At 46.7% G+C, this 16,310-nt stretch overlaps 2 protein-coding genes across 4 annotated transcripts in view; both read right to left on the reverse strand.

Annotated features, from left to right (window-relative positions):
• Positions 1 to 5,999, reverse strand: part of VANGL1 (VANGL planar cell polarity protein 1) — a 45,014-nt gene extending 39,015 nt beyond the window's left edge. Inside the window, exon 1 of the mRNA XM_049824726.1 lies at positions 5,919 to 5,999. The gene's annotated coding sequence lies outside the window, so the exon portion shown is untranslated. The remainder of the gene's footprint in view (positions 1 to 5,918) is intronic.
• Positions 6,000 to 6,485: 486 nt separating this feature from the next.
• Positions 6,486 to 16,310, reverse strand: part of CHD1L (chromodomain helicase DNA binding protein 1 like) — a 31,474-nt gene continuing 21,649 nt past the window's right edge. For 2 of the 3 annotated variants that reach the window (XM_049824655.1, XM_049824656.1), the window contains 5 exons: positions 15,659 to 15,757; positions 14,830 to 14,900; positions 14,457 to 14,571; positions 14,099 to 14,207; positions 13,049 to 13,397 (listed from right to left, as the gene is read on the reverse strand). In XM_049824655.1, coding sequence (XP_049680612.1) covers positions 13,319 to 13,397; positions 14,099 to 14,207; positions 14,457 to 14,571; positions 14,830 to 14,900; positions 15,659 to 15,757 — 473 coding nt within the window. In that variant the 3' untranslated portion in view covers positions 13,049 to 13,318. Of the gene's footprint in view, positions 12,126 to 13,048; positions 13,398 to 14,098; positions 14,208 to 14,456; positions 14,572 to 14,829; positions 14,901 to 15,658; positions 15,758 to 16,310 lie in introns of those variants that run through there. The other variant, XR_007509061.1, reaches the window with a different exon arrangement.

Consider the following 16,310-nt stretch of genomic DNA (forward strand, 5'->3'; position numbering starts at 1 on the left):
TGGATGAAGCAAGGCAGCGCTGGGCACCAGGCAGAGAAAGCAGACTCATGGGAAGACCAACACAGGAACGTTAGGGCAGGCTGGATCATGCCAACTTTCGTTTTCCGTGTAAACAAGAGCAACGGTTTTGACACAGCTCTGTGAAAAGTCAACAAGGCGGCCCCCAAAAAACATTAAGTCTCCTGGATCGTTGTCAAAAGCAGTATGATGAACCTGGGGACTCTGCACCACCTCCTTCCCCCAGCTGCAGGACACACCAGTAGCTAAATAGATCTTCCTGTCAAAGCATTTACGGAGTTCCTGGGAATAAAATCTATCTGCCCAACTCCAGCTGGAAAAAGCAGAAGACCATTAGCTTTGTCTGGTGCCCAACCGAGGCTGATTATCAACAAGGCTTCCTAGATTTGGCCAACAAAGGATAGCCTGGGCTGCTAGCTAGACACCACTCCCAGTCTGAGCAGGACGAGATGAAGAAACCAAGGAGGGAGGAGCACCATCCAAACACACACAGCTCATAGCCAAGCCAAGCCAAGCTGGTTACCTACCTCCTGGTCTACTTTACAGCAGGAAGGGGACCAGCCTTACCCCAGAAAAGCTTCTGGAACTACTGGGGAAAAGACAGGGAGGGGACCAAAAGACAAGTAACATACTAAACTACACCTCTGGGTTGGAGCTCTTTCAATGGCATAGACAGAAGTCAACCCTCGATTAGCCACCTGCCCAATAGTGCCCACCACTAGAGCCTGAGCAAAGCTAGAGAAGACAAGCTGTAAGTGTATCCTTCATAGCACAACCAAACCCAAACTAAGCACAGTCTTTGAACGCTACTAAGTCACTATGAATGATGATTCTTACCCTACTCCTCTGGGCAAGGACAAGAATGCTGCGTAAAGAAGCAGCCCCCTCCCTCCACAAACGAGTGTGAACTGAAAGCCCAATTTAGCCAATTAAAACGGCTTCACAAAAGATCATTACGACTCGCAGGACTCCACTGAAGGCATGGTCTGTTTGCAGAGCTTCTGGCCCTGTGTGAAAGAAAGCTCCTTCGGCCAGAGGGTACAGTTGCACTGTATTTCAGCCCTAACGAGAAAGCTGGTGTTAAGTAGCTTCCACCTCCACACCACGGTTCACCACTCTCTGTTGTGTCAACACAATTCTCAGCAAGCAAACGGCACCACTGGAAAACAAAACAAAAAAATCCCTTTTCTCCCCCTCGCCACGCTTTTGCCTTGGATCCTTTCCGTGACCTAGTTCACAGCACAGCCCCAAACAGCAAAACCAACACCAGGGTGAATAGCAGCGCAAGCTAACAGCTAGAGGGGAGACGGGAATGCCTCCTCCGCTCCAGCCACGACAATTGTCTTAACTGCATACCCAGCGCTTTGCTCGCAGTGGGGCCGGCACTCTCACTTTGCCTTTTCGCTTACTCACCCATGACAGAAGGATGCCAAGTACTAGATGGAAAACAATTTTCCCAAAAGAAAATTTTGGGACCCTGTTCTGGTAAGAAGGATGGCCGCATCCTGCGTGACAGTGGAGAAACGTAGTGACCCCTGAGTATCGCAGGGATCACTGTAATTACAGTTTCTACGCAGCTACACAACTCATTGTAACTCCCTCTTTTCATATGCTCATAAATCTCCAGAAAGAGTTCTTTTGAATTGCTATTTTCCATGCTGGGAGCCCAATCCCATTTCCAATGAAGTTCGCTTTGTGATCGTCTTCAAGGGAGCACAGTTTGGCTCCCAGCCCAAGGGAAATTTAAAAGAGCAAGTTACATCTTTAAATCAAAGAGGGCAAACGCAAACAAGAGCGCTCTTTTACATCCCATGCTTTCCCAATGGATTTTCCTCTGTGAAGTGGAGGCAAATAACTCCAAAGCAGCTCAGCTTTGAAATCCTTGTCTGTACAGTTTCAGTCTTACTCTGTTTAAAACTTGCAATCAATTAGAGTTGATTTACCAGTCGGTTCATGAAGTTACATATATTTGGAAGTGCCATCTGGAGCACAAGCAGCCACAAGTGTCCATGAGGATGTGCGCACATTCAGCTCCGTACACTGTCAGCCTCACTTGTTAAATGGCACCAGCTGTCTATAGGGTAACGGATGCCCACGAGCTATCGTGCCAAGAAATCTTTTTTCTTCGTTTAGTGAAATGAAGAGCTTTACAAATTAAACATGTAGAACCCCAAGAGCTAAGCTGCAGGATAGCATTAGGGTTCAAGAGTAAAAATAGTTAAAAGATAGCTAAGCAGAGGAAGCCTTCCAGCTCTGGCATTAACTTGGGCGCACGGTACGGCTGCAGCATATTCCTATTATTCACTTCAGAAAAACGAGAAGTTACGCAACTTGCTATGTTCAACTGCATATATAGTAAGACCTATGAGCAATGCCACAGGAACCTTTCGCTTTTGAATTTCCTGAGCAGGCCCCAATCCAGCAATTTGATCTGTAAGCACAGAAGTTCACTCATGCTAATCTACTTGCAGAGCCAAGGCTTTCAGTTTTAACGGCCAACGAGCTTTGGGAAATAGGGTTTTTCCAAAAACTTTCTATTTATTTTTGCATGTCATTAAACAAGGTTAATTTTGGCCTTCATTATGTATATATAAACCAGGGCTTTTACTCTACGGCAGTGACTCTTGATTTGCAAGCCCCTCATCCTAAAAAAAAAAACGTTTAGTGGTCAGCAAATTCAAGCCCTCTAGCAATAGGTTCTCTTTTCTTTTGCTTCTCAGAGGCTTCTTAGAAAGACTTCATAGACCCCCAGGAATTTCCAGCCCCTAGGCTGAAAGCCATTATTCCATGACATGGATATTTCAAAAAGAAAAGTCACTTGGTTTATTGAAGCAATCCACCCGCACATTTAATCAGAACATGCAACAACACAGGTCTGAAAACATACTGAGACTGTTTCAATTGACAACAGAAATGCCCGGCCAAAACCGCCACCCAAGCAAGCAGTATTTCTAAGCAGTAAGCCACAGCCTCCTGCCTCCCTGTTACACAGCTGGAAGCTGGGAAGTTCTCCACATAGGACCCATCGGTGAAACACGTCCCTGGAGGATGTCCTTTGCCCACACCAAGAACCGCATCTGCGCTGCCCAAGTTTTTGAAGCACAAGCAGCGTTCAAGTCTATCATGCAAATTGTACCCCAGCTGCTATCCTGACAGACTGGCGAAAGCTTGAGCTTCCTCGCTCGTATGTCTCTCCTGTGTTGCTAGACCTTCAAGTGCACCTCTTAACCCCAGAGCCATGCAACATGGTAGAAAATATTGTGCCCTCACCCTCATGGTACTAGAGCACCTGGGACTGTGCACAGGAACACAGTTTTCCACACTGACGTTTAAAGCCTGACAGCCTCACTGAAACAAACAGGGGAAAGACTCTTGCAAGACTCTTCAGACTCTGCCCGTCCAAGCAGGCAGTACCTGTACCTTATTTTCAAAGTTTACTTTTAGCCATAGCACTTAGATACTGAGATAGCATTAAAGGCTATAAACTGCAAAAGGTTTCTCCACTGAAAGCCTACCCCCTCCTTTAGGATACTGCATGTCTACCCTGCATTTTGTATTTGAATTTAAAATGAAAAAGAAGCCTACAGACCCTGATCAAATCCCCAGTACGCAACACCGCGGGACTCCACAGTACGAAGTCTCCCTCTATCTCCCTCCTCCTGGCCAACCCTGTACAAAGCCAATGCCATTCTGACCTTGCAAGGAGAAAGGGCAAGGGTGTTGACCCCTGAGGAAATAACCGCTGTTTTTTAATTTGACCCAAATCAGATAATTCTGAAGTAACGGCTAATGAAAACTTTAAAAAAGTCATAAGATTGTTTTCACAAGGGTTCATTTTCTCCTTCCGCCAAATTCCCCAGTGATGACAGCAGATATGCAGAAGCATGACACTTACCGTTTCCCACCACCAGAACTGGACATCACAGTTCTCCACTCAGTTCTGTCTCTCAGGTATCCCTACACAGCAAAACACACCCTATAGCAGCAAAGCCACATTTATGATACCGTTCTTTGCTTTAGTTGCTAGAGATGGGGGTGGAAGGAAAGCAGGCTACCACAACAATACGACATGCAGTTTTGCTAGGACAACCGCAGTCATCTTAGTAGCGTTTTCCTAGTACACCGTGCCGCTCTCCCAGCAATGGTAAGCCCTCCCTAGCTGCAAATATCCATAAGATAAGGGCCACCAAGGACACTGCCACTACTAATCAAAACCAAAAGGCCAGCAGCAGCCACAGGTTGCTGCTGGCCAACGACCGTGGGCAGTTAGATGCTTGCCTGGGTGGTTCTGACACAAGCTGGGATCCTTCCAAAATTTCAGCTTGTAGGGAACGTTCTTAAGGGAGGCTTTCTGTAAGACTCTATTCACCATTTATCTTTCAAAATTAACAAGTGAAATGATCACAGAGCCAACACTGGTCCCGTAGTTGCGGCCAGCTATATAGCCAAACCCCAGAGGAGGAAAAGAGCCAAGCATGGCCAAAATGAAGCTCTTCAAAGATGGCAAATCGCTGCTAAAGCTCTCTTTTCCACAACTCTTCTCCTCAAAGTCAGGATGCCCCAGTGACGGGCTCACAGGCAATAATATCACAGAACATGTGCCACAACATTCTAATTTGCTCTTCCAGCTAAGGTGACTTGATTTCTTAACGCTTTAGAGCTGCAAAGATCTCGCGGGCAAGTCGTTATTGACAAACTCAGGACCAAAAAACCCCACCGCTTCAAACAGTCATTCAATCACTGAGTCTGCCTCCTCAGACAAAAATCCCTACCATCAAGTCATATATACTTTCACAGACCCTGCAAGTCAAAGAGTTCAGCCCTTGGCGTAACAGAGTTAGTTTACAACCCCGACAATCTTCTAAACAAGAACACAACGTCGGTTCACAGCGTGCCATTACTGAACAGCTAATGCAATAGCTTTGCCCTCTATTGGGCGCACTCAGAAGCGTGCAGGTATGCATCCCAGGCCAGCACTGCCAAGGCGCAGAAGGAGACGCTGTCGTTGGAGCAGATAGATCTCCGGCCGTGGGACCTTCCCCAGGCCGTAACTTGCTGAACAGAAACAACCGTCTGGTCCTGAAAGCCCATGACTTCGGGCATCACTTCAACGACCAAACTAGCTTCTAAGCAGAGAAGTGCGATTGTGTCTTCCCTCCCCCCGGTCACTTCTGTACCGCCTTGCTGTCCAGCGGGATGAGTCCAGACATAAAGCAGCTGGTTTTACACGGCCTGGGCATGCGAGGCATCAGCAGAACCTTTGCACCAGCGTGAATCCACTCACCCTGGCGCAGTAACAGCGCACGGGTTCCTTCAACGGCAAGGCTCAGCAGAGAAAAGCGCTACCCACCGGGAGGGGCTACCCCTTCGACCCTCGCCGGCATTTAAGGCTTTTACCCCGGGAAACCGAAACCTCTCCCGCCCGCCGTATCGGAGCCGGGACCCGCCGCCCCAGCAGCCTCCCCGCGGGCGAGGACAGCGCCGAGACAGAGCCCCGGCCGGCAGGAGGGAGGCCCGGCGGCGGCCGCCCCCGCCCGCCTTCCCCCTCCGCCCGGCCCCGGGAACCAGCGCCCAGCCTCCCCGGAAACCGACGGGCAGGGGGAGCGGGGATACAGCGGGCTCTTCCCCCCCCCCCCCCAGCCCCTCGCAGCCGGCATCACAGCAGCCCAGCCGGGCTCTCAGCTCCCCCCCTTCCCCGGCCGGGGACCGACCTTCCGTCGCCAGGCGGGGGAGGCGAGAGAGACTGCCCGAGCGCTGCCCCTACCCGGGTACCCCGGGGCAGAACGGCGGCCGGGGTCCCACCGGCGGGGGGGGGGGGGGGGGGGGCAGCGCTCCGCGCAGGCCAGACAGACGAGCAGGAAGGCGAGCGAGCAAACGGACCGACCGACGGCCGGACTCACCTCCCTCCCGCGGCCGCCCCATGCCGCTCCCGGCACCGACCCGCCGCCTTCCCCCGGCGGCGGCCGCCGTCGCTGCTGCCGCCGCTTTCCGCTTCCTGTGCCCGGCGCCGCCCCGCCGTCCCTCCCCCGCCGGAGCCACCGCCCCCCCCCGGGCCGAGGCTTCGCTCCCCGAGAAGCGATCGCCTTGGCTCCCACCGGCATCTCCCGGGGCCTGGCCTCTCCCGGCCGGCCCTTGCCGCGGTCGTTCCCGGTGGGGACCCGCTAGTCCCCCCCTGAACCCCCCTCCCCCCCCCCCGTCGAGGCCTGATTTCACCCCTGGAACCTCTCCCTGCAGCTCTGCCTCCTCCGCAGCTCAGCTCGTACAGGCGCTGCCTCGCAAATCCCGCTTGCTGGCCTCTTTCCGAGACCTTCCCATCGCCTCCCTCCCTGCTCCCGGGTGCCCACCTCCGGACCCCCGCAGCCCCTCCAAGGCTGAGCCCCTTCCACCTCTCCTCCACCCAGCCTTCCCCCTCACCTCTCCTTTTGCCAGTCACGCTCTCCTCCGGCAGAAAGACCAAGTCCCTTTGAGCTCTCCCATCCAGGACAACCACGTTCTTGGGTTTTCTCCAAGGCTAAGTGTATTGATAGGCACTGTAACGCCTAGCCTTGGGGACTGCTTGGTCTGTTCCTCCACCCACAGCCTGCAGCTGCAGTGCAATTCCCCCCCCCCCCCCCCAGTCACAAGAGGTCTGCGATGAGGAAGGACATCCTGCCCCCCAGGGAGAAGGGCCTGGTTTGCCTGAAGCCTCTTAACAGGCTGCCCGAAGCCTGCCTTGGGCACCAAATTCCTTACACCGCTCGCTCTGGGCAGCTGGGGAGGAAACGGGCAGAGTTCTGTGTGCCGTGCAAGTCACCTTTTCTGTATTCAAATGTTGCTCCTTTTTCATTTCACCTCTGGGTTGTCTTACCCTTTACGAACAGTTAAGTTTTCAGGCTGTACAATGAACCAGCAGCTGGGAATGCATGAAGAAAATCTAGACCTCCTAGATTCCAGTCCTGCGCTTTGAACTACTCAAGAACAATCCAGTCTACAAAGGGAACAAATGCAGAAGATAATTCAACACAGAAACTACCTGATAGGAATAACTTTATCTTGGCTGCTGTAGATTGCATCTTTTATTTTTCCCCTCACTCCCTTTTTCTAAAATTATATCAGTTTTATTTGTGGTGCTTGCCCCCTAGTCAAGGTCCGTACAACATGGAATGACTTTACAATGCAACAGTTAGCCAGGAATTAGAAGAAACGTTTCCATATCACTGATTTGGTAGTTACATTACCTCCTGTTTTGCATGGCGTAGCTGCTTACCCAACCCCCTGACTGACTGGAAGAGGCCGATATCAAGTGATAGGCTCCATCTTGTATTATGCATCAACATGTGTCTAAACTTGCCCAAGGCTCGAGTACTCTGCTGCATTCCAGGTAATAGCCCTGCCCTGGAAAGCGTCCGACACCCCGCTGAAACGGGGCTTACCTCCTCCCTGCTCAGAGGTGCGGGAAATGTGACGAAAGGCAACAGGCTAGAGCTTATGTAGGCCATACATCTGGCGCAGGGGAGAGATTCAGTGCAAGGAGCAAGGTTTTACCTGTGCCGTGCAGGGAAAAGGACAAGGGGAGACGCTGCCCTGCCTGAAAGGCTACGGAAACTCAGGGAAAACTTCAACAAGGGAGAGGGGACTTTTTCAAAGGTCTTTAACTGGACTTCTTTGGAAGTGACCAAGAAACTCCTCTGCTAAGTCTGTATTTATTCTCTGACTACACCACCCCAGAGCTGCTCAAGAATAGTTAGAGGACTCCTAAATACTGGTTTCATGGTCTAGAGCAGCAGGACTTGTTGCAGTACTCCGTGGAAAGAAGACTGCTAAGAGATCTAAGCTGGGGATGTACACAAACCTCAGAGAGGACCAGCACCTACAGCCTGTCCAGAATATTGGCAAAGGAGGAATACACTGAAGATGGGCTCGGGGGCAGCTGCTGAGACGCTGTTACATGCTTATCTCTCATCATCTCTTTAAACCACTGAGATGAGGAAATGTTTCACATCAGTCAAGCTACTTGTGTGGTAAGGTCATAGTTCAGAAATTTGTGAGGTGCTATGCTCCTGTACACTACTGAATAGGCAAGATTAGAGTTGGTTTTTTTTTTTTTTTTTTTTTTTTTTTAAGTATCCAGAATGGATCTCAGATTCACAGGAGAATTGCTTAGGTTGGAATGGACTTCTGGAGGTCCTGTCTCTCCACTCAGAACAGGGTCAACTAGAGCAGGTTGCTCAGGGCTGTGCCAACTCAGGTTTTGAGTATCTCCAAAGACAGAGTCCACAACCTCCCTGGGCAACCTGTTCCAGCATTTAACACCTGCAGTGTAAAAATGTTTGGGTTTTTTCCCCCTCACATTTAAATAGAATTTCATGTATTTCAGTTTGTACCTGTTCCCTCTTTTCCTTTCACTGGATACCACCATGAAGAGCCTGGCTCCATTTTTTTTTACTCCCTTCCATCAGGTATTTATACATGTTGATACACATTCACACACATTTGGTTCCACTCTGAAACCTCTCTTCTCAAGGCTAAAAAATCCCAAAAGCTCTCCTGGCATGTCAGATGCTCCAATCCCCGAATCATTTCAGTGGACCTATGCTGGACTCACTCCGGTATGTCCATGTCAAACAAAGATGGTCTCTAGTCCAGAGCGTGCTCTGTCTCCATGTAATGCAAGACACCTTTACTGTTCAGTTACCTTCTGTTTTGATCTTTTCCCGTTCCTGCTGGCACAGTGGCCAGGAGATGTTCTAGGAAGGATCTGTAAGTGGTCAAGTACACGGACTGGCACTACTTTATGGCATGATCTTAGATGCACATACAGAGAGGTAGATAAAGAGGTAGGACCCTCATAGAAAGCCAGGCCCAAACTTGGCCTGTTTCATGATGTGGCACACAGAAAAGGGATATGATCTCTGATTCTTCATCCCTCTCTGCAGTGGACTTGCATGAGATCATAAATACCTTTAATTTGATCCAAACTTGTCTCTCTCCTCCTATTTGGGGGAAAAAAAAATCGTTATCATGTGAATGCCAGTGCTACAGCCTCAAGTTCACCAAAGTAGCAGAGGAAGGCTAGTAGATGCCCTGCACTTACTTCAATAAATGTTAAGAAAATAATTCTTTTCTGCTCAAGGCAGCAAAACCTGAGACTTTCTCAGATCTTACAAGAAGCAGCTTCTGGCTTCCCTTAACCTCCTTTGATTTGTTTTTCCAATAGACACATGACTGACATTCTCACTTCATATAAGTTCCTTGAGGGGACTGTTTCTATCCACAACTTTGAAGAAATACTCAAGAAAATGCTAGGAAGTGCAAGCAGGAACATTCTTTTTCTGGTTGAAACATGAGGATCCAGACAATTTTTGTCCTCATCACATTCTCAGAAGGTTCTAGGCGTCTTCCCACAAATGCATTACCATATGACCAAGGCCAAGGATGGGCGGATGGTAGAGTGCAGCATGGAAAACACATGCCGACTTATTCATGCAAAGAATTCAAAACAATAAGAGATCTGCTTTTTTTATAGGAAATACTCATCTGTAATTCTACTAATCCCACTACTGCATTCCCAGGCTTGTATTTTTCACTCTAAAAAGCACAAGTTGGACAGAAGACCAGGGAGAGATGGATTTTCAGTCACAGCTGTAGGACACAAATGATCTTAGATGTACTAGAAGAGGTACTTCCCAGAATGTGGACACTATCCCTTCTTATAGCAAATTACTTAGTGTTTTGAATCACTTGGTCTTACATTTTGATTTGCTGATAACAGTGCACAACAAACCTGCGATCCAGTCAAATTAGCTAAATAAAGGTCTACACTGCCTCTTCTACAATCATCTATTGTAAAGCAGTGGGAGTTTTCACAGGACCTGATGTGTAGGTTACGCTTTTAAGTCAGCTCTTTGCCCAAAGGTTTGCTTTCTTTTTTTCCCCTCCAGGACCATTAGATCCACTTAATTTAAATAAATCCATCTACTTATCCTTATATTTTTCTACCTATCATTTTTGTGGGCCAGATTCTGCCTTGTTTGGAGGCACATACATACAATATTTTTGTTAAGATACCGAGGTTGAATTTGCTGTAGATTTTCTCCATCATCTTGAAAATGAGTCTTCCTCTTTCTTTCCCCAAAATCAAGACTCCACCTTCCCCAACACACAGTGACATGTCCAGATAATTTTTGTCTGTGACAAAATTCAGTGACAAAATCACCCATCTACACACATCCATAAAACTTGACTGGTTTCTCTCTCTCTCTTTTTTTTTTTTTTACTGTTTCCCGAGTAGAATGAAAAGATCATTTTTAAGTTACAGGCCATAGAGATTCCTCATGAGAGACAGAATTTGTCTGCATAAGGCTTTGAGAATCAGAGGCAGTGCCTTGTCAAGTAAGAAACATAAGCATAAGCTGAGGCAGCACAAGTGTAAATGTCATTCTGATTTACTGCTCATTCTTATACAGCATCAGCTGGAGCCTCCAGCATGGGGTGGAGAGGAAAGTTTTTCACTGGGACTGGATGCCCCTTCATAGGTCCTATCTGATGAAACTGCTTGTATAGCCAAGCTGAACTGTACATGATCTTGCTCTGTCTCCCACTGACCTTAATCTAGCAGCATACATTTAAAGTTTAAGTAAACATACAATGACAGATATGCACAAGGAGCCACATTTCAGCTCTTAGGCTGCAGAAAATCTTGTTTAGAGGAAGAGAGAGGCCAGAGGGACATGACTACAAAAGAACACCTTCCTTCCCTTTTGGGGTGGTTGCTATTTAGAAAGGGAAAATGCGTAGTACTGCACAGCTGAAGAAACAGCATGACACATTTATTTTGCATAGCAACTTGCATAAAAGCTACTGAACCCTTTATGGAATTAATTATCCAAAATACACGATTTCTGCCCAAATAAAGAGAAACGGTGGTGGGTAGCAAACACTAGAAAGACTTCACTTGGCTAAGATTCTGCAAAACACAGTTCAGGATTCAATTGAAATCTCATTTCCATTTCGAAACAGATAGAAGTAGGACTTTTCTTTGGGTTCAGCAGATTTGAAGAATATTGTTTAAAAAAGGAAAAAAAAAACCCCAACCCAAACCCAAAACACTGCAGAAGCATTTCCTAACTAAACTTAAAGGAAAAAAATCGTAGTAGATTTCATCTGCACAGGCCAAGAGGACTACGGAGGGAAAAAGAGAACATCTTTTGTCTGACTCGCCCCTAAGTTAGAGGGCTAGAATCTATATGACCTTTCCTCCATGTATGCCAGGAACCTTGCAGATCCCTGTGGACCTTATCTTAGAAGGTAATGGATATTAACAAACAGGTAGTCATGCCCTCCTCTCCTTTATAAGTCCAGTCAGAGTACTAGCAGGGTGGGGGGCACAGGACAGAGGCAGAGCCCCATCTTCTTGTAGAAACAAAGGAAAGCATAAGGCCTCAAATAGGAATACCTGGACATAGTGGTGGTAGATGAACTACTTCAACCTATCCTGGGGCAACTCAGCCGCAAGACAAATCCTGTCCACGTGTAACTGCATGGTGGCCAAGAACCCGTAAGTGGGCTGGGATTTGGCCATAGGTGTGTGTGAAGCTGAGGAAAAGACTGCACACACTGGAACACTTGGGAATGAAACCTTTTAAAGGGCAATAAACATACAGGAAAAGAATAGGTGGAGGAACAGAGCCTTGAATCTGCAGACTGAAGTTACGTGTTCAGTCAAGCTGGCAAAGAAAAAAAGCATAATTGGCATTTGAATTCTGGCAGAGATGGAGTGTTTTTCCATGCTGGAGATCACTGCCCTGCTCTCTGAAAGCAGGTCGAAGAGCAACATGTGCTGCTCCAGCTGATTAATAGTGCCACCAGCCGGCCTGCTGGAAGAGTGCCAGTTCGCATGACTGGGGGAAAACAAGGTAATGTACATCTACCCGCCCGCCACCTTTCACCCCAGAAAGTCTTCACAGTCAGACTCTGATCCTGCAAGCCCTTTGGCAAATCCATAGGGGCTGCTCCTGTGAGCAGCTGCAAGCAAGGTCTTACCCACAGCGGTGATATCCACCAGTAGCTTACCTAAGATTCAGCAGGGTCAAAGGAGATAATGAATCACTTGGTGTTTTCTGGTAGAGCTAAGAGTGAATGACAGAATATCCAACTCAGGAAGCCTTCTTCTAGTGCAGAGCACACCAGTCAACCTGACGAGCCATGTCAAAATCGGACCTGAAATTACTAAGTAACCAGATGGTGCTACAGAGGCCATGTAAATGCAGCCAACGCAATGTGTGTTGGCAATTAGATAAAGATGAACGTTCCACTGCTTGTGGGGTGATTTCCTATTGGAAGCTGAACTTTAAATTGAATTAAGCTTGGCACCTCACAGTGTCTATAGTCAAAACACTTATTAGGAGAGCTGCTATTGCCTGGCTGTACTAAAACTACCCTAAAAATATGCTAAAGCGCACAGTGCCAACAATGCAAAAACCAGGAAAGTTCGCTTCCAATAGAGCAAAACCAACATCAGAAACTCTGCATTAAGATTTCCTTAAAGCGAATCAAAGGGTCATGGAACCTTTCACACAACTTTTTGGATAGCAATAAGGTACTGGTTTTGCCCTACAGCTGCAACAAAGAACCTTGTAATGAAAAAGCAGTTGTGGGAGAAGGAAAGGTGTAATTTATAAAGTCTCAAATTTTGGCAGCCTTGCATGCCTTTGCCAAGAATAATGGTCAGGATTTTGCTAGATTGTAGGCACGTGATTACGTGGCTAAATTTTATATTTGAACAAATGCAAGTCAAATGGACTTCTGGGAAACTGGAACAGTATAAACAGTTTATACTATGCAGTTGTCATGCGGTTGACAACTTCCTTTCCACTGAGACATCTATATGGGCACATACAAAGAGTCCCAGGTAACCTCTAAAAAGCTGCCTGAAAAGAGTTATAGTGAGACAAGGGATGAAATTTGAAAGGCGGAGGGGGGGGGGGGGAATACGGCCAAACAATACTGTAATTCCGAGCCCTAGCAATAACTTAATGTAAGGGATAACAACTGACCATCAGTGGGAGTTTAATTATCCACCTCCAAAACAGATCTGGGATTGAGCAACATCCTTATCCAAAGACTCTTTGAACTCCGACACAGTCTCATTCCCCTCCAGAGCCACTGACAATATGTAAACGTTTTGGCCAACAAAGGCAGAGAGATACAGGGGCGAATAATGGCTGTGTAAGCCATGCTTCTGAACTGGATGCATACAGACTGTCTGTGTGATGTTGAGAAGATTTTGGCACATGTTTCTCAAGAAAAAAATACTGCATCTTCATGGCTTTGAGACTGTCATGGAAGATGAATATGGTTGTGAAGCCGAGGAAAAGCCTTTATTCCTAGGGAAGTAGTATCTAATAAAAAGTGTCAAGGAAATACTGTCAAGTGTCAAGGAATGCCAGACAACATGTCCAGTATGAGATTCACCAAGGAAGGAGGCAGAATACTCTGAATACTGTTGTCTCTGTTTCAGGTTTTCAGTTTCACAGAATTGCTGACAGTGGCAGTATAGCAAATCCCTGTCTTCCTAGAGAAGTGACAAAACAGAGCCTCCTTGTAAACCCGTTTCCTTTCCTGGAAGGTGAGAGCACTGAGCTGTTTTGTTACGAGAGCCTGCCCTAACACACACCAGCTCCACCACGTTAAGCCAAGGAAGCAGGTTATCACTTGCTTGGGACATTGTAATGCTTTTTTCACATTCTCACTTTTGCTGCTTTCTGAGTCACTTCCGTTATTCTGCAATTCCAGTCATCTCCCCCACAGACATGGCACATACAGGTAAGTTGATGGCTGTCAACAGAAGACTAGCATCTATTTCTAACAAATTCTGACAGGCATACTGAATCACACTAATCTGTCATTATCACCTAAAATGGTAAGTCCTCACTGTGGAATGAGTACCTGGATGACAGCAAAGTCAGAGAAACCAAGTTTTTAGCTGCACTGTGGCACCTGTGCCTTGCTTTGCTTCCTTGCTTCTCATTCACCAAGATATTTAGGGGATCATTTAAATATTAAGATTGTGAACAAAGTAAGACATACTTCAAAAGGATACATGAAAGTGGGGATACCCCGTGTTGCCAAATATTTTTGGATGAGCCGCTCGGTACCATACCAGTTGAAACCTTTTGTTGCATACCCAATACGTGGAAGATGCACTGTTGCTGAGGAGGAGGGAACAGAGAGTGCAAACTCTTTAGGACAAGATACACATATAGAAAGCAATCTAGATAAGGACTTCAAGCTACCCAACAAGAACAGAAGAAATATTTTGGAACACAACATATCTGCCATGGAGATCTCACTCTTACTTCACTTCAGAAAAAACAGTACAGGAGGGGTGGAATTTGGTCATCATCTTTAGGTGCAATCACACATGTAAGGACTCACTGTTCTACTGCACAGACACTTACCATTCCTTTTCTTGGCTGCTAAATAAATCTTCTTCAGGCCCTTTTCCAAAGCAGACAGCTTAATGCCAGACAAGTTGTTGGACCGATCCCGGTGCTGAGCTACAATCAAGGCCAGCTAAGGAGAAAACACACAAAAAAATGAAATGGAGTGTATATACAGTGCTAAGAGATGCAGTGATAGCTGCTGGAAAACTGCATTACTATTAGCTTTAATAAATGAGAAAGAGATCTCCTTTTCCCTAATGTTTAACTGCAACTTAGCCATGTTCCGTATTCAGTGTCATTATTATTGGGAAAAAGACATAACATTCATTTCACACAGCTTCAAAAACATGCAGACAGAGCAACACAAAAAGGAGCTTCTCATTCTCACCAAGTCTTGTCCTTTTTTCCTGGACTTTTTGTCATCAATGGGGAATAACAGGGTTCCTCCTAACTCCAGGTCTGTCCAGAAAACAAGAACAGAACAAAACCAAAAAATCAGTCCTGAAGAGTCAACAGGCAGTCAATGCAGCAGTGATTTCACTGTCATGTTCTGTATTATTCCCCTTGGCTTTCTTGATCTCCTCATGATGGTTTCAGCACTCAGACCCTTTGCCCAAGGAAGGAAGACAGATGTTACCCTCCCCAAGACACACAGACACACACGCATCCCAGTTAAAGACCACAAATGGAAAGAGAGACACTGGAACAAGAAGAAAGCATCTCCCAGGGAATTAGAAAAAACAACAGGTCCACCTTAGAGCTACATGTGCATTCCTCACCAGCTGCAGGTAGCTCAAAACAGCTAATACATGCTTAGGAGAAGGTTAGTGTGTGGAGGGAACCAAAGGCTCAGCTGAATACTGCCCGAGGTGGCTTTCATCCTTCTTAAAAGCACTTTGACAGAAGATGCAGTGCTCTGTCTTACATGGTGAAAAACATCCTGCGAATAATGAACATGTTTGGGGTTTTTTTTTCTTTTTTTTATGAACTTGCAGCATGGATTGGAATGACCAACCCTTACACAGAGTTCTCACAGTCCAAACAAGTCACGTCAAAGCACCCACTGTATCACTACTTTCAGAGCTAGGGATACACATAACTAGAGAAAAACAAAAAACCATGAGTATCAAGGTATCCAGGCGCCTCACTCCTGCAACATCAGTGGGATTTAAGCTCTTTCAAGTATCTTGGTGTAGGGTCAAGTTTTAATCTCTTACCTTTCATCTTTCCTGCCATCTCATATATTTTCCTTGGCTGATCAGAACGAGCCTCCAGAGCTGTAAATAAACCACCCCTTCCCCAGCGGCCGGAGTCATCTAGAATGAAATGACAAGTTAGACTCTTTTTAGAAAGTGAGGTTGAAGACCACCCCTGCAGGAAAGGGACCTACTCCACACAAATGCAATGAATTATTATAAAAAATCAGATATGGGAACCACACACAAACTGAAGTCAACCAGTACTCAAGGGACCATCCTAGAGGAATAAACCTCAGCCTTTGAGAAAAACAAACTTGTCACAGTTCCCTGAAAAACTCTGCAGGAAGAATTCCTTCTTACTGTTCATTGAGGATGCTTGAACAAGCACTAACCATGTCATCGAGCATATAAACCTGTTGGTATACTCACATATATGCACATAGGTGTATAGAGCATGCACCTAGTATGTCCCCAGTGCCTTGGGCTTCCCACAACTAGATGTTTGTTATTTGTAGGCTTTCCCTTTGAGTTGGTATTTCCATTTTAAACATGAGGTTTCGTGCCAAGTTTAACATAAGCCAAAGCAGATTATAACATTCTGCTGTATCCCTGGTCAGAGAGCAGCTCCAACACCCATTCAGGAGGAACTTGGTAATGTGACTTTCTCTCC

The sequence above is a fragment of the Accipiter gentilis genome, chromosome 21 (genome assembly GCF_929443795.1).
Source record: "Accipiter gentilis chromosome 21, bAccGen1.1, whole genome shotgun sequence".
NCBI classification, from domain to species: Eukaryota; Metazoa; Chordata; class Aves; order Accipitriformes; family Accipitridae; genus Astur; species Astur gentilis.